Source organism: Alosa alosa, chromosome 19 (assembly GCF_017589495.1).
Source record: "Alosa alosa isolate M-15738 ecotype Scorff River chromosome 19, AALO_Geno_1.1, whole genome shotgun sequence".
NCBI classification, from domain to species: domain Eukaryota; kingdom Metazoa; phylum Chordata; class Actinopteri; order Clupeiformes; family Clupeidae; genus Alosa; species Alosa alosa.
Window position 1 is genome coordinate 24,510,882 of NC_063207.1, and position 18,068 is coordinate 24,528,949.

Sequence of the window (18,068 nt, forward strand, 5' to 3'; positions counted from 1 at the left end):
GAGGAGTTCAAACTGAGAGACGCAATTAAAAGCGCAGAGTCACACAAGACAAACCTTGACACATGAACAACCATTAACAGAGTAAGATCTGGAACTTTTCCATAACATAATAACATCAGAAACAGGTACACCACCATTACAATAAGGCCCCAATTTTTTTTTATGATGAATTCAAGCATAAGTCATATTTGCACAGGAAAAAACAATACAAATCAGAAATTGTCATCTATAAAGTCTCACAGCAAAATCATACAAACAAACAGAAAGGACAAAAAAACAAGAAACATACGCTTTAAATATGACAGAAAAAACAGCTGAGTAGTTTAGAGTTTTCTGCTGGATGCTCAAAGTGAGTGAGCTCTAACTACCCTTGATGGGGTGGGTGGGTGGATGGGGATGGGGGGGGCGGGGGGGTGCTGTTCCCTTTGCACTGTCTACAGCACAAGATTACCCTAATTGTCCAGAAGTAGAGCCGGACAGGAGTGGACGGTGTTCACGGGGCCTCCTCACTTGAGGAGGTTCTGCAGCTGGGCCGTGGCGTGGGTGGGCCGCGCCTGCTTGCTCTCGATGGCGCTGCGCAGGTACTGGATCCCGCCGCAGCGCTCCCAGATCTCCTCAAACTGCCGGGGGAGGATCTCAGCTCCCCGCTTCCGCGTCAGCCCCGTCTCCTCCAGACTGAGCTCACACATCTCCATGTCATCCTTTCCTGGAGCGGAGAAGGAAAAAAAACATACAGCGTGGGGGTCAGGAAGTCACAGTGGCTCCTCGGTACAGACCTCGGTACGTACTGTGCACACATACGGTAGCCTTTGAAACCTTCAGAACGGGACATTAAAAATAGATGATCGTTCATGAATGTTTCACTTGGAGGGCCCTCCTGTAATATTCATATAGAATAAACCCTCTTTTGCAACAGCTCAAAGGCAAGGTCATGGCGTAATGATAACGTTTATGTAATGTAATGATAACGTTTATGTTGATAAAACAGATATGATTGTGTGAGCGTCTGCACCTGCTACCAGCATAATAGGCTGCTTGTCCGGGTGCAGCTCCATCTGCCGGGCGATCCAGGGCCCGTCGAAGTGGGCGTACCACCAGCCCTTCTTCTTGTTCTGCGGGTCCTTGTACTGGTCAGCCGGCCGGATGAAGGGGATGCGGAAGTAGCGCTGCTGGCGGTTCATGGCGTTCTCCTGCTGTCGGGCCGGCACAGGTGGCGCCGGGTTCTGCTCAGCTGTGGAGTCCAGCACAGTGTGGGAGACGTGGCATCGGCACTTGGCCTTTTAATGAATTTGCTCTCCACCCTTTCATCCACTCTAGTTACACTAATGGCAGGTCCAGATTGTGATTTTGGCCAGGGCCAGGCTAGTTCATTAGATCACTCCGACCGCTGGCCCATCAACCGAGCCGGAGGAGAGCAACGGAGTGAAGTGTGCATGCGCTTTTCATAAGAATTTACTGCCTAAAGAGAACATCCCATAACCCAGCAAAGGGATACTATATAAGGTATGATCAGTTTGGCATTCTTTACTGCTACTTGCATAAATCAGGTTCCTACATGATATGGTACTTCTGCCTGTGCAAGCATTAGATGTTCAAGCAATCCTGTCTGGTCTATAGATCTTCAAGTTACCTGCTAATCAAGCTCTTTTAGTAAGTGACTTTGCTCACCACAGTGTCTTTTACATGTGATAAAATGAAATCATTCTATTAAAATCGCTTTAATATTGTCACTAACCTATCTCTCCTGGGTTGTATGCAGTACTTGTGTACACTGTATTCCTTGAACATGACTGGCAAGAATAGACTGTTGATATGAGGCCATTTTTAAACACTACTGGGAGTATTAAGCAAGTGTGCCAATATTTTTATGTTTTAAATCAAACTAGTCCTGTGGTACAGTACCATATGAGAGATATCATCAACATACCACATGGGTATGAAAAAGTATGTCAGTTAAGTAGGGACTCAACTTAAGCTTCATGTCACCTAGCACTGAAGAGTCCCACTCTCTTTGCCAGAGGCAGCCTTGTTAACGTCAGTCTGTATGTCAATGAGCCTCACACACACACACACACACACACACACACACACACACACACACACACACAGTGCTAGGATTCACAGCAGGAATCCGACTGCCACCAAAGCACACTTACCAAGCGGGAAAGAAATGCAAGGGACACGGAGGGTTACCACAAAGAACAGCGCAGGGATAAAACTCCTTTTGTTCTTTCCATGGAGATGCACACAGGAAGAAATAACACGCACAAAAAAAAACTTTTCATCAAATCAAAGAGATGAAGTAGCTTTGGAGCGAGCCATGAACCATGTGGATCTGTCCCCCAGACGCCACACTGCTCGCAGGCATCGGAACAGCAAATGCCACCCCCTGAGGCACGCAGACCGCATCTGAGGGGGACACGGCTCAAAACAACCTGGATGCCACAAAGCGATGCACAGAAAGAGAGAGAAAGAGTGAGAGAGAGACAGACAGAGAGAGAGAGAGAGAGAGAGAGAGAGAGAGAGAGAGAGAGAGAGAGAGAGAGAGAGAGAGAGACAGAGAGAGAGAGAGGGGGCAATTGTGGTGCCAATGGCCTATGGGCATGCCTCAGTGCCAGGACAAACAGCAAGCTTGCCATAATTAACAAACAGCGGGCACATTGTCGTCACCGACAACATCAGTGAGCGAGGCTGGATGTGTTTACCTTGCCTTGCTTCCCCATCCAAGATAACACCTGAGCCTTTTCCTGCATGCAGAGTAAAGCTTCATCTCCTTAAACTCTGAAACAGATTACTGTAAGCTCGCTGGATGCCCGCGGAGACTTCATTGTAAAAAATGGGATTGGTTTTCAAAGGGAAAGCCATGCAGTGAGTGAGTAATGTGTCTGTTTGTTGCTGAGGACCAAAGAGCACACACTCCTGAGTTGGGGGGGGAGATGCTGCTACTGCTGCCTACCGTAGTCGGTGACTGACTTGGGGGCTCGCTGTTCGGTGTCGGTGTTGTGCTTCTTGTTCTTTGACTTCCAGGCGTGGTACACCTTCAGGCGGCGGTGAAACTCCTCTCGGCAGGCGGCAAGCAGCTCGATATCTACACGTGAAGAGACACCACCACTCAATACTGAGGCCGGGGAGCCGTTCAAACGCATGCATTTTTAATAAGACACGCAACTTCACAAAACATGCAATGTAGAGAGAAAGAGAGAAATATATTGATTCCATTTAGATGGTTCTAAGAATTAATCATCACAACACCCCCTCAAGGTGACATTACAAAACAGTCTCAGTCAGGGAAATAAAAAAAAAGAAAAAGAGGCTGCTTCAGTGAAAAGTCCATAAAATTCCTGGTAATCTTTACAACATGATATAAAGTCTTATCATCTTCAAAGCTAGATATAAAGTCAGGAAATCTTTAAAGCGTCATGATAGTCGCAAATCATCTCAAGTCGCAAAATCATCTCACAGCCCACTGTAACTATATGGGAAGAGGAACAGATGGAAAAGGTCTAGAGGTTGTGGAGTAGACAGACAATACCACTGAGTGACACTAAAGACAAATGGACAGAAATGGTGTTCCATTAAACTCTTAATAGGTTGTGAAGGTTTCCACACTTGTACAAGTACTTTCTTTCAAATATATCTACTTTTACAGTTACAGCTCGTTATTTCGATTTTGGAGATGAGCACCCTTGGTGTGGTGCAGACCGTTAGAGCGCTCTTACCGCAAGAGGTGTTGATGGCGTCACGTAATTCGGCATACTTCCACTTGCTGAGGTCATACTTCTTGACACCAATTGCAGCCTTGGTGGCTTGGACTTGGACTCCCCTGGTGTGGAACACAAAGAGGGGAATGAGAGTGATTCATTCAAACAGTGAGTCTACAAAAAGATTTACTGCTCAAAGTTGATGGAAACACTCAAATATGGTGAAAGCGGTGGTCCCTTTGAGGAGACACTAAACGGATTATACAAGACTGGCATATTCTATGCTATTTCATTTACAGCAGGCCTGGCACATAACCCTCCTCCACTTCTGAATAGATTCTCTGAGTGTCCGAGGTCACCGTCACCACAGCCAGTAGCCTAGCTAGCTTGTTAGCATAGCATTAGCAGGGAGTGGAGAAGGGGAGCGTAAATCAGTTGTGTCACACGAATTGCCCCTTTGAACTGGCATTCTTTCAGCACCCCAAACACCCACTGCCTGACTCATAACTCCTGTCCCATAACACCATCCTCTCATCGGTCTAGGGATCACGTGAGGAGCCATCTCCTGCTGGTTTGAGACCGATAAGTCCATGGAGCCGGGGGATTTAGTGGAGGCATCTGAGGCTCTCCCAGAAGCTTTGGAGTACTGGGGAGTAGTGGCAGTCCTAATCCAATTGGCATGGAGAGAGAACTCTTGTCATCCATAGGGTGCCATGTTTGGTACCAACCAGTCTGAAAGTCACGCAGTGCCATTGACCTTTAGCTGGCCCAGTGCCCTGAGGCTTACAATGGGTAAGTGGCATTTAGCTGGGGGCAGTAATGCAAACAGCAACCCGTTGGCTGAAGGAGGTCTGAGATTCCCACACAACGCCAAAGACATACTGGGTATACACTGTGTGGTGGATTGTAAGTGACACCACAGGAGAAAGTCAGGTTGAAAGGTTGAATAACCAAGTAAATCTGGTTATGTGGTTATGAAACTATTCAATCATTGCCAGGATGGATTTGGGGGATGGATTTAGTCTTAATGACCAAGTGTATTGTTCTCTAATCAAAAAATCAGCTGAAAAGATCAAACATGGAGAATCAAAAATTTTAAATTTCAGGAGGATGATTTGCTGTATGTTGATGTGATTCTTGCATGTGATTTCAAGTTATTTTAATCTTCGCCATCTGGATGGATTTGTTGGGTTGATTACCCCCTCACTTTCAAAGGTCTTTGTGCGGTTCACCCACCTAGCCAGAAGTTCAGCTATTTCTGTAGCCAAGTCACTCCTGGAAGAACATAACAGACAGGCATATGTTCATAAAAGACACAAACAACCCTGATCAAATTCATTGCCATCTAAATTACCTCTCCACGGTCCGATTTCCAAGGCAACGAGTCATGAGCTCCCTGTTCTTCACCTGTCACTCATTCCCACAGGAGACGTCACAGATGTCTCCTCGCTGTTTTATCAGCCTGGGTATTAGCCCCTCCTCCTCACTAGCATAAATATATATATATATGTGTGTGTGTGTGTGTGTCTGCGCACGCTTGTGTGTATGTGTGCATGTGCATGTGTGTGCGCATATGTGTGAGTACATGAGTACAAGCTATGAAGCTTCTTAAGCGAGTGCCTGAGCGGGAGTCATTAAAACGGACACCTGCGTGATTAACCCACCATGGCAGGTGTCATGCCTGAGTCCCCTCGGCATGTGCATAGACGATAGCCAAGCGCCATAAGCCAAACGATCTGACACTCACACGCAACGACAAAATACACCAAGCACACAACTCTCACACGCGCACACACACACACACATACACACACATACAAGCACAGAGATCAGTGTCAGCAGAGACACCTGAAGCATAGTCTGATGGCACATTACAGGACCTGACTAGCACCATGCTAATCCTAAGCCTGTGTAGGGGCACCACAGCACAGAGATCTAGTGGAGGAAACACACTACAGAGCAAATACACCTGACTGCACTGGGACCACTCACTGTAAATCTGAAAATAAATATCCTTTCCATGATTAAAGGGTTCTGTACAGAATACACATGTATAGGATTAAAGATTATAGGCCAACATGTGTGAGATGTAATAGGCAGCTTTCCACCACAGGGAGTGAAATGAAACAATATTCCAACAGTAACGATTCCTCAGGGAGTCCTTATGCTTCATTACATCATTTCCAGAAGTGTTCTTTTCCACTGAGTCATTAAGACATAACACAATCCTGAGCTCTATGCCATTTTTCTCTCATGATGTAATGCTGCCTATTGCACCTATACTGTAAGTAGACCACAGCAGATTAAATGGTAGGTTCTATATTATAGGTTGTCTACATATCATTATTAGGTTAAAATACTATATGAGCTTCGAGAGTGCTAGTTGCAAAATGTTCATGGCCAACCCTTGTTGCATTGCCTAAAGAGCTTGACAATGGTATATGTCTTATGTTTTGGGTTTTTTATTTTCCCAGTATATGCCTAAAAGCTAAGCCTTTAAAGTTTTTAGCCTAGGATATCCTGTAGTCTATCCCACAACTGGGGTTCTGTAATGCCTTTCAATTCCTTCAACCGCCACAAACTGAGCGAACTGAGCAGTTGCTAGTTTGAGAATGCTCTGCCTTTGAAATTCGCTTTTTGGATGACTATTCGCTTCTTTTTTTTGTTGCGAACATGAAATACATGCCAAATCAAGTGACCCCCTGGTCCAGCAAACACAATGCACGATTGATTCCTGGGTGCATTAAAGAGAATTTGGATTAGGCATCAAATAAAGAACTGGCACATTGTTTATAATGGCTAGGCAGTCAGGGTGTAAGCCTCTATCTAGGTTGGTGAGAGATTTGGCGGTGAGATTTAGAAAGTATGGGAGAGGAGGGTCTCAAGGAGATTCACTGTTGAGCTCTATAGACGGTCTGGAAACAGGAAGAAGGGGAGGGGGGTGGATATTTCTAGATCTTACTTCTCTCTCTCTGAGAATGAGGCACATGAGAGATCGTAGCTGGAGAACAGAAAAGAGAGACGTTACACAGCCACAGCATGAAGGAGTCTTTTGCAATGGTATTAATATGTTTTTTTTTTTTTACTTGCATAAACACTGTGCTGCAGTTTATACACAATGCGGCTAATACACAGGAAATTACTGTATGTAATCATGTGTGGATATACATTCCATATGAGCATACTGGACTTATGTGTACATATATAAAGACATGCTGAAAATACAGTACCTACATACAATACCTATACAATCCAAGGTAAGGTAAGTGGGTAGTGTAAGCTAAGGTAAGTGGTGTAGTGTAAGTTACACATCAGTGTAAATGATGTACGGCTGGGTTCTATATGATTCCTTTTCTGCAATTGTGCATGTGCAATGGTCTTTCCTTCTTAAGAGTTTGATGACCACCTATAAGCTTTGGGGTCTTGCTGTATATGTAAGCTATATTTGTGCTCACTTGAGGTTGAATGATTAGCGTGTGAATTGTGAGCTGTTAGCTGTGAGCGGTACATGTGTAAGTCTCTAAGTGCTTTAGCACTTAGAATTCAGAATCCAACTGAGATTCATTGCAGTTGAATATTTCTGTCAGAATTCATTTGACTTTATGTGAAATGAATGCTGACAGAAATACTCAACTGCAATGAATCTCAGTTGGATTCTGAACACTGCTTTCATGTGATAAACACAAGAATATGTGATTGAGCCGAGTGGCTTGTTGTGGATGATATATTTGTTGTCATGTCTGTGGTGCTGTGGCGGTGTGGTCTGAGGTGAGCAGACACACCTGCGCAGGCTGGGGTCCATCTGGGCCTCCTCCTGGATGAGCTCGGCCTCGCTCTGGGCGATCCTCATGGCCAGCTCGCGGTCACGCCGCTCCTGCTCCAGCATGGCCTGCTGCTGCACCGACTCCTCACGCTCCAGCACCAGCTGCTTCTCCATCTCAGCCTGCACCGCACGCACACACACACACGCACACGCACACGCACACGCGCACACGCACACGCACACACACACGCGCAGACATACACACACAGACATACACACAAACACTCAGTGTCAGTTTGGTGCACAGTAAACCCTAACACACAAAACACGTACACATACACTTACAGGCACAAGCTTTTGCGGTGCACAGAAGAAGAAAAAAAAACCCCACTGTGGTGCCAGGGATTTAATCACAACCCTGCCAGGTACGAAAATATGGCCTGATCAGCCATGTTATTGGGGTTATATGGCAGCTAATAAGCCTGTCTTGCTATGGCGAGTCTAGACGTACGACCTACAAACAGACCAGGCTGGCAACAAAACAAAGAGCCTGCCAAAGAATGTGAGTTATTTGAGATCGCTAAGGACTTTTAAAGGAACAGGGTGACTTGCAAAATTAAATGTTTATAAAAATTGGTCATTTAATCAGAAAACATGCCCTTTTCATATACAGCGGGGGAAATAAGTATTGAACGTGTCAGCATTTTTTTCAGTAAGTATACTTCCAGTGAGAAATAAGTATTGAACACACTAAGAAACACTACACCAAGGCAAAGAAAGGCAAGGAACAAGCTGGAATCTATAAGTAGTTAACCGCCCTTAGGGAGTCTGGAGTAATAACAGCTTTTCTTTATGACAGCTCTTTTTCTTTTGTTTTATGTAATTCATCATGACTACCCTGTTTTAATCCTATAAATAATGGTAAGACTTGTTGCTCTCATGCTCTCCTAGGATGCTTGTGTGTTTGTAACCTGTCTCCGGTGACGTGAATAAAGCTTTGTACTCTGCCGTACTCTCATGTGCAATATGTAGCTACGCAATAACAAAGCCACATAGTTATTCACATCATTCACAGAATGAGCACAGAGAGCCATAGCAAATGGATGATGGTCTGTAGGGCACGGATGGCTAGAGGGGGAGGAGGAGAGGACGCAACCCAGCATGAGTGAGGGGAGAGTGGGGTGGGGTGGTGGACGAGGGGGGCTGCAGCGTGAGGAAGGAGAGCCACGGCAGGGGTGATCCATCAAGAGCACGCGGGGGCCATCGGGAGACCAGGCAGCGCGGTGCGGCGACGTGGAAGCATCGCCACGGGAGACCGGGGAGAGAATGACTTTCACTCAGCGGGAAGAATGTGATGCTGGCCCGTCAGGAGCGCAGGGGCCATAAATAAGGAGAGGGTCCCCAGAGGGAGGCAGGCTGGGCAGGGCTGGGCAGGGCAGAGAGAGGCCAGTCAGAAACACCAGCGTCAGCGCTGATACTGCTGGGGCTACGGAGTCACAGAAAGGCCAAAAGACCACAGCCGAGGCAGCTCTGGTGATAAGAGGGTGTGGAGAAAGTGAACGGCTAAGATGTCAATGTAGACAGGGAAACTGCAGGGCTATGCAGGTCAGAAAGAGATAAAAAGAGCATCCCAGAATGAGTCGTGTAACCACTGGACAACTGGGGCTATGGAGTCAAATGAGAGGACGAAAGATCCAAGTTGAAACAGATCACGACTCATCTTAACTCGTCTCAAGAGTCACAAGTCGTCTTAAGAAACTCTACTCCACTAAACTTTTTCCTCAATATTTTTGCCATCCTCTGAATACAACTAGCTGCAAATCTCAGCACTCTTCACAACCCTTCACATGATAGTTGCTCAGAGATTTCACCCAAGGGCCTGATCTCGGGAGGATGAGGAGGATGACTGTCACCTACCTGCAGGAGGCGCTCTTCCTCCTCCCTCTTCTTGCACTCCTCCTCCTCCTGCTTCCTCTTCTGCTCCATCTCAGATTTCCTGGAGAAAATAAGGGGGGGGGGGCACCAAGGACAGGTGGAGAAGTTAACACAGGTGCATTCAAAGACTGCACTGCACTCAGATGCATAAAACAATAGACAGCACAACAAGCACAAAGAGCGCCTGCGGGAGTTGGGGACTTTGTAAACAAGTCATCACATTTCAAGACATTTCATTAAAGTATTTAATTAATTATTTGTTTGTTTGTTTGTTTATTCAGGCTCTGGGGATATGAGTCTGTGTGCAAAAGCAAGGTGACACTCACAGGCGGCGGTCCTCTTCCTCCTGCTTGCGGAGCCGGTCCTCTTCCTCGCGGCGCTTGCGCTCGCGCTCCATCTCCTCCTGGATGCGCTTGAGGCGCTCACGCTCCTCCTCCTCCTGCTTCTGCTTCTGCATGGAGGAGAGCAGCTGCTCCGAGCGCTTGACCAGGCCCTCGTACTCCTGCTCGATTTGCTTACGGCTCATCACCGTGCTCTGAGTTTGGGTGGGGTTGAGGTGGGCGTTGGTGGTGATGGTGTTGAATTGATGATTGGGGGGGGGGGGGGGGGGGGTTGGGGGACAGAAAGGACACCGAATGTGAGATGAAACAGAGAGGGACAAAATACTATGACAGTCGCAACACGCTGCAGAACTTCTGAAGTGAAAAGTTCAGAGACATCGCTGCAAATGCGCTGCGTCGGCATTAAAGCTCAAAGTGTACACAACTGCCCTGGCGCACTGTTTCATTCCCTATGAGGAACTCTCTGCTCCTCAACATAAAAGCCAAGCTAGGAGGAACTCATCAAAAGAAGACTGATCTCTCCTCAGAACCATGAACAGGGAGGTAATGACTGCCCATCCCTCTGGCTTGTCAGAATAAAGAGAAACAAGCCTTCCCTTTTTTTATTACAAAATAACTCTAGACAGCCGCTGGCATGATGCATGGCTGATGTATGGTATATACCAGTAGACAAGAGAACAATACATCATGAGTCATAGCTTCATAATGCTAATTTGCTAATCAGTAATGGTGATGACAAGTGAGTTGTGGGTGGACATCTTCACCACTTAAAAATGCTAAGTTTCAGAAGGCTATAAGATCCCCTTTGACTAACTGACTACATATAACAAAGAGCTTACGACACAAGCAAAATCTCCCCAATCAATGCACACTGCTTTTAAAAACAAGTTTTGGGACTCTAGCCCATGTAGCCTTCTAGCCCTTGAGCGGTGTATAGCCTTAATTGGTTTGGGGCTATGTTACACAATAACGCTTCAATGACTTTCCAATACAGAGGTGGTAGCCGGGGACAATCTAAAAGCTCTGTTGCGGATCGACTAAAAGGGGTTTAATCTGAGCCTTGGGGTGGTGCGAGGTTCTCACCTTAATCTTGGCCATTAGCGCGTCAATGGCGGTGCCCAGCTCCTGCACCTGCTTGGACATCTCCTGCTTGCCTTCCTTGAGTCCGGTCACTGCCGGCGTGAACTTCTCCAGCGTCTTCTTCAGGTTCTTCACCTTCACCAGGCCGTCGACGCTGCGACACAGACATAACAGCGCACTCAGTGAGCTACGCTAGCACACGCTAACTCATGCTAATGCATGCTAACACAACAGTACAGCTTTAATTGAAGGGATTTCATGCTACCAGTGGCAAACACAGCATAATCGCTGAGAAAGGCTTTCAGTATTCCTGGAGGATAGAGGGAGATTTGAGTACGTGATGTGAGGGCATGCAGACACCCACCGTGGCTTGTGTCTCTTCTTACATAACCACATGCGCACCGTCTTCTGAATCTTAATGCAGGCCTGGGCTCTGTACTGCACCTTGTTCTTTACTGTGTGTGATGTGCAGGTTGGGGGGGGGCAAATGAGGAGAACAAGCATTCAGATTGTGCTGGCAGATTGTAAATGGTAATGCTAAGTGAGAATGGAGGCTCTGTGGTCTTTGGCGGGGGCCGCTGAGGGCTTGCCAAGGGGATTGATTGAGGGGGTGACGTACGTTTGATGACGGACAGCCCGCACCACTGCACCTTCTTCCAGCGGCTCACCACCAGCCATTTGTTGACCCGCTTCACCAGCTCCAACAAGTGTTCAGGGTCCGACTTCATGATCTGATCAAACTCGGCAAACTGTCACACACACACACACACACACACACACACACACACACACACACACACACACACAGACAGACACACATACCGAAACACAAGACATACCGACACACACAAAACATGCACAAGGACTCGTTTTACGCAATCAGCAAGACAAAAAAAGTTCCGAAGGAGCTGTCGCCCTTGGGAGATGGGAAATATTATGCAGATGTATGGACTGAGTAACGGAGCTATGTATAGGACTGCGTGCGAAGCAGTTACAATACCTTCCCCGGACGGAAGAAGACCCGCGTGAGGCCGAACTTGTAATCATTATCATTCAGTCCCAGAGCCTTGAACAAAGCCTGTGGAGGAAAGGGATAAGCAGACGGATCAGTTTCAGGCCCGCCAAACATATTCAATCATACTATGAGGACCTTGGCAGTTCAGAAGGGTGTGAGGGGTGTGTGTGTATGTGTGTGTATGTGTGTGTGGGGGAGGGGGGACTTGGGGCGGTTGGGGGCACCTTGCAGAAAAGCCGTGGGTCCAGCCTGGTCAGTTTGTCAGGCATGTACTGCTTGTACATATTGTAGAGCTCGTGGAAAGGGGCTCTGGAAGGGAAGCCGCCCTGCATCAGGTCCAGCACTGACACCATGCCTGGTGGAGGAACACAAAGCAATAGGCCATTAAAGGCGAGCCAGCAAAATAAACACTGACAGACACACACAGCCCTGGCTAGTGAAGGCCAATCCAGGTGGCCATGAGAAGGCCTGGCAATGAAAACAAGGCGCTGGGATGAGAACCAAACGGCAGGCATAGAAGTGGGAGCTGGTGAGGGTCATATCTCCCCTCGCACAGAACGTACCGGAACACTGCAGCTGCGAGAGGATCTGGGCGCCCTCGAATTGGTGGCTCACCATCTTCAGGTTGGGCTTGACACAGCGGATGAAGCTAGAGCCCTGGAGAAGGGGAACAGACAGAGAGAAAGAAAAAAGAGAGAGAGAAAGAGAGAGAGAGAGAGAGAGCGTGCACACACACAGAGAAGCACAGTGGCAGAGGTTCAAACAGAGGTCTCTACTGGCAGCAGATGAAAGGCAAAAGCAGCAGACGGTGGACTCTGTGTGAAAGAGAATTCACTCACCGTGCTGCGGAGCTTCTCTAATAGCAGGTTCAGCTGCGTCTGCGGCGGGAGGAGGAGAGGAAACCATGTTATTATTGTTGCTATTATTGTGTGGCTCACTCACAGGTAGCCACCGTGGGACACCACACAGCAAACACAGGGTTAGGGAGGTGAAATGAATGTGTACACACAAAAACTGTGCACACACACAGGCCATGGAAAGCTGCAGGGGTTTCTGTGCGTCCTCATTAGGTAGGCCAGAGTGACGCGCTTTGCATGCAAACAGATGGCCTCTTTAGAACATAATATGTTATGGGATGGCAAACACGTCAACTGACGTCAGGTGAAGTCGGTGTATTAGGAAATGGAAATAATAACACGCATTGTTGGTGCTTATTAAACCAGTAAAGGCTCACGATAAATATCATACCATAACCAATATAATTCAAATAGTGGAAAGAAAGCAGGGAAAAACAAGGAAAAGATTTCCACCGATGAAGAGTGCAAGAAAAAAACAATGAATGAGTGAATGGGAGGGTGAGGAAATGATCTGTGATTAATTCATGCTAAAGAGCTTCAGAACCAAAGCCAGTGTCAATGCCCTGTTATTGAAGCAGCAGCACAATAACCCAAAGATGAACACTCACACACAGAGCAACAGCGCAAGAGCCAGGGAGACTATGTGCACCAAGCGCAGGACACACTGGACAGTGTAGTGGTGTCTGGTAAACGGATGTGGACAATCGTGGAGAGCAGACTAGTGGATGTGGGTGGTGGGTGGGATTACCTTCACTGTTGTTTTACCCTATAACCCCCCCACCACCACCACCACCCCAACTCTCAACTCTCCCTCGTCTACCTTCTGTCTCTCTCTCCCTCTCTCTCTCTCCCTTCTACACACCTGGACTTCTCCAGTTCACACCAGACACTGATTCTCAGGGGAAGGCACGGAAGATGGGAGGAAGAAGTCTAAGAGAAGAGAAGGAGGAGGAAGAGGAGGAGAGGAGAGGAAAAAGGAGGAGAGAGGAAGAGGGAAGATTAGGTCAAAGGTCACCAGAATCAAAGAGAGGGAAAAAAAATGTCCAGGAGAAGTCTAAAATCGCAAATTAATTCTGGCAGCACAAATGTAGAATTGATGCCCTGCAGATGATCTCAGAGCTTAAATATTCCTAATGCTCAGCAAAATGCAGGATTTATGCTCAGCATGAAGTTTGAAAAGTTTAGGAAAAGTGAGAGAAAAGGAGTGAGATAGAGAAGGAGAAAGAGGGAGAGAGAGAGAGAGAAATCCTGGTGCCAATGAGGGAGGGAGGCAGACAGATATTTCTCACCTTGAATTTGTTTCCCACACTGATGAAGCCGAGCTTGCCAGCTTTCTGCTTGGCATCCCTGGAGTTGTTGAAGTTCTCAAAGAGATCCTTCACAAACTTGTCCTTCGACTCACATACCAGGATTTCCAAGGACATGTGGAGGGCGTCATTATTCTTCTCCACAAACTGGGTCTGCACATGCACGCACACACACAAACACACACACACAAACACACACACACAGATATATGAACAGGTAATGGAAAAGCACAAGCACACACACACAGAGTCTGATTATTATCCCATAGTACACTTCCCATTTTCCAGAAGAGCTATATAGTGACACAAATTAAGACATGATATATAAGGAGCTGTTTTTGATCTAAAAATAAGACTGGGAACTTCCACACATGCTGACCATCAGACACACAGTCCATATGAACTAATTAAGGAACTACATCTGTGGTAGAAGATCTAACTGATGGGAGGTCCGCCATGCTGCATTCTTACCGTTTCATAGCACACAGCTCCCGCAAAGTGCCGGACAATGAAGCCTTCGTCGTCTCTCAGATTCCTATGCACTGTCAGTTTGGACTTCCGGGGAACCTGCAGATCAAAGCCATACGAAATGGTGAGGAAATAGAGTTTAAAAGCTCTTAAAAAGCTCAGCGTGTTTTAAAGAGGTAGCTCTGATTCTCTCTGTTCTATTTTTCACATAGCGTTCCCCAATTCCCTCTTCCCAGTTGAAGTTCTATTTGAAGTCGGCCCCTCTGGAAAGAGCGGGTCGACTTTAAGGGTGAGTGATGAAGACGGATGAGCTTGCGAGACAGAGAGACGTGCTCACCGTGAGGCGGAAGTGGTCCTTGTGCTTGTTGTGCACGGCCTCAGCGAAGTGCAGGTCGCTGGCCTGCGGCAGACGGTTCTCCTCGTCCAATATGTCCAGGATTCCGACCAGCTTGGCCTCCACCAGGTCTGGGCGGCACACAGACAGACAATGTAGAGATTGAGTGGGGCGGGCGTAACCATAACAGGCACTAAGGGTGCCCAGAAGAAAACATGAAGGAGAATCATAAGAGAGGAACTCAAGATGTCTTGATTGCAAATCTGAAGTTGAGCGCAGTGTCAACTCACTGTCAACGGACAGGCTGTAGAGTTCTTTAAGACCCCCGAGTCTTTGTTTAAGTATGAGATAACAAGGTTTTATGCTATAAAGAGAATAATTCATGAGGTGTCTGCTAAGTCCTCCCAGGCACAGCCAGGCCTCTGTGCATTTGCGTGCGCAGACACCTGGACCGGAGAACGCCAGGCTGCTGGGAGAACACGGGCGGGAGTGCCAGGTCTACTGGCAAGTCACCATTTCTCTGACAGACGGTGTAAATGGAAGCAACTAGAGACAGCGCAGCTAAGAGGGATGATTTTGCTCATTAGGCGGAAAGCAATTTCCCAAGCACAGAAACACAGGTGCATCACCGTCCATGAGTGCCATTATGGGACTATGAGTTATGTGAGGGCAGATGTGGATTGTGTGAATGAATAAGTTTGTGTGTGTGTGTGTGTGTGTGTGTGTGTGTGTGTGTGTGTGTGTGTGCGTGTGCGTGTGCGTGTGTGTGTGTGTGTGTGTGTGTGCGTAACAGCCGTTGAGACAAAAAGTGTATGCGTATAGGATGGTGTACACACCTGCATTTCTTGGGCACATTAAGAATCCTAATATGCACTATGACAGTGTCCCCGTAACACACCGTGGCATCATCTGTTTAAGTGGCAGAGACTGTGCTCTCTCCTTTCAGTGCAACTCCTGAGTCATGCTGCCTCAGTCTTCCCTTCTACCGGAGAGCCACTTTCATTTCACCCCCTCTTTCTCTCTCTCTCCCCCTCTCTCTCCCTCTCTTTCTCTCTCTCTTTTCCACCAGCAGAACATTAACTGAGAGGGGTTAGAGAGAGAGTGTTGCATGCTGCATGGCTTCATAGATTCAGACTTGCTCTTCTGAGTTGTCTCTAGAGGTAACGGTTATTGGTAATGGCTCACAGTAATGGTGTTTCCTTCCTGTGAAAGAGATGGCTGTTTTTCTCTGTATAGAACCTTGTGGTTTGACTGGCTACCCTAATCTTCATAAAAGCTCTGAACTTGCGACTTTCAGTTTGCTTTCAGTTTTCAGTAACCTGTTTTTTGCTCACTCTCCCAAAACTCAATTTGGACATGGGGATCATATAGCCCTTGAATGGGACACAGCTGATGTGTGCTCTCGTGTTCGTATGTGAGGGTCACACAGTGCTTGTGTGTGTGTGTGTGTGTGTGTGTGTGTGTGTGTGTGTGTGTGTGTGTGTGTGTGTGTGTGTGTGTGTGTGTGTGTGTGTGTCTGAGAGAGAGAAAGAGAAAGAGAGAAAGAAAGAGAGTGTGTGAGAGAGAGAGAAGACAACATGTGGCGCAACATGAGAATAATGTGTGTATGATACCAAATTAGCCAAAATCTACAGAAGGAAAGATGGTTATTCACCCCACTAATGTCCATTTAGCTCCACTATCAGGCCTTACCTATGCAGTCCTGGTTGTCTACATAGTGCACCTCGTTCACCCCCAGGCCTTCTCTCTGGTACAGCTCTTGCTCCTGCAAGCCAAGCAGAGGGATGTCAGACTAAAAACCTCAGCACCCCACACATACCCATGCACCTCAATTTCCTGCATCCTTAATCCGCCAGTGGAGGGCTGGTGTGGTGTGTGTGTGTGTGTGTGCGCGTGTGACGTCAGGCGATTATTGAACTGCGGGCTGTGTTACGAGGGGAACCATCAGAGTGAATCAGAGTGGTGGGAACCGACAGATGTCCCACTGCGCACTGACGCAGCTGATGTCAGCTGTGAAATTCTCCCTTCGTGAGTCATTAATGAGGAGGAGATGGCTGACACTTGCTCTCTCTCTCTCTCTCTCTCTCTCTCTCTCTCTCTCTCTCTTTCTCATTCCCCATCTCTTTCTCTCACCTCCTTTAGGATGCGCTCGTTGAAGAACTGCTGCAGCTTCTCATTGCAGTAGTTGATGCAGAACTGCTCAAAGCTGTTGTGCTCAAAATATTCTGAAGGGCAAAAAAGCAGGAATGAAAGGAAGAGAGGAAGAGAAATGAGAGAAGGAAAGAGAGAGGGAGAAAGAGAGAGATTAAGATTTCATTATTTATAAAGCACTAGGCCTGTTCCAAAATAGCTCCTAAAATCATTTCCATGCTTGCAATGTATCTACATGTAAGTGCCCCATCAGTTATGCCAGTCTCCTAGTGGCCATGGACTGGCATAGCTGCCCTCTCTATATCTGTCACCTCTGTTTCCTGCCAGTAGCCAAGGTCTCAAAAAGTAATTCCCAAACTTAAAATGTGTAAAACCCAAATCAGCATGAAATTGGATCTTTCCTTAAAAGGCCATGCTATTGAACAGATATATTAAATAAAGTGTGTTAATTAGAAATTAAAAATGTGCGCTGCTAGAGTGTACTGAAGGAAAGCAGTGTGCAAACAAGAGTAATCAATCCATATGATATTACCATGCTAAAACAAATTTGATTGGCCACAGCTGCAGTACTAACCGAAACCAGCGATGTCCAGGACCCCGATGAAGTTGGAGGAGGTCTTGAAAGGGAAGCACTGGTTGACCCTCTTGACCACATGATCAAAGAGGCGGCTGTACACAGCCTTGGCCAGGGCATCCCGCGCGTTGTTGGCCTGCTCCACCTTTAGGGGCACCCTGGAGGGAGGGGTGAGAGGAGAGAGAATGGGAGATAAATAGACCACTGAGTCGGAGTCTGGACTGTGGGTGGTCCCGACTACGGTCAATACAGGCACCTTCATGTTCCCAGCCTCAGCTTCTGTTGTGCTTCTCAGAGCACAACAATTTCCCAGGTTAGGAGAAAATAAACAATACAAACACCTGGGAAGTCTCATGATGGTGTGGGGGAGGGTGCGGGGTGGACGGCCGTGCATTATTGATTTGCTTTGCTGACACCACCGGTTTTGCCGGCCGTCAAGCGTGCCATTGCACTTCTGTTGCCTTCCCACTTTCCAACAATACCTCTTCCCCACACCTTTTGAATTCAATTATTTAGACTGTAGTCAGACTTCTAGCGCTTGA

The 18,068-nt window shown here is 47.1% G+C and overlaps 1 protein-coding gene across 9 annotated transcripts in view; it reads right to left on the minus strand.

The window, feature by feature from the left end:
• Positions 1–387: 387 nt before the first annotated feature.
• myo6b (myosin VIb) overlaps positions 388–18,068 on the minus strand; it is a 34,532-nt gene continuing 16,851 nt past the window's right edge. For 2 of the 9 annotated variants that reach the window (XM_048270884.1, XM_048270885.1), the window contains 22 exons: positions 17,527–17,684; positions 16,935–17,026; positions 16,494–16,566; positions 14,805–14,932; positions 14,471–14,566; positions 13,982–14,152; positions 12,675–12,713; positions 12,399–12,492; positions 12,060–12,190; positions 11,821–11,898; positions 11,440–11,569; positions 11,185–11,275; positions 10,824–10,974; positions 9,726–9,934; positions 9,382–9,460; positions 7,484–7,644; positions 6,664–6,702; positions 4,938–4,976; positions 3,720–3,823; positions 2,957–3,088; positions 1,013–1,231; positions 388–706 (listed from right to left, as the gene is read on the minus strand). In XM_048270884.1, the coding sequence (XP_048126841.1) occupies positions 507–706; positions 1,013–1,231; positions 2,957–3,088; positions 3,720–3,823; positions 4,938–4,976; positions 6,664–6,702; positions 7,484–7,644; positions 9,382–9,460; positions 9,726–9,934; positions 10,824–10,974; positions 11,185–11,275; positions 11,440–11,569; positions 11,821–11,898; positions 12,060–12,190; positions 12,399–12,492; positions 12,675–12,713; positions 13,982–14,152; positions 14,471–14,566; positions 14,805–14,932; positions 16,494–16,566; positions 16,935–17,026; positions 17,527–17,684 (2,614 nt within the window). In that variant the 3' untranslated portion in view covers positions 388–506. Of the gene's footprint in view, positions 707–1,012; positions 1,232–2,956; positions 3,089–3,719; positions 3,824–4,937; positions 4,977–5,365; positions 6,703–7,483; positions 7,645–9,381; positions 9,461–9,721; positions 9,935–10,823; positions 10,975–11,184; positions 11,276–11,439; positions 11,570–11,820; positions 11,899–12,059; positions 12,191–12,398; positions 12,493–12,674; positions 12,714–13,554; positions 13,623–13,981; positions 14,153–14,470; positions 14,567–14,804; positions 14,933–16,493; positions 16,567–16,934; positions 17,027–17,526; positions 17,685–18,068 lie in introns of those variants that run through there. The other 7 variants (XM_048270889.1, XM_048270888.1, XM_048270886.1 and 4 more) reach the window with 6 other exon arrangements.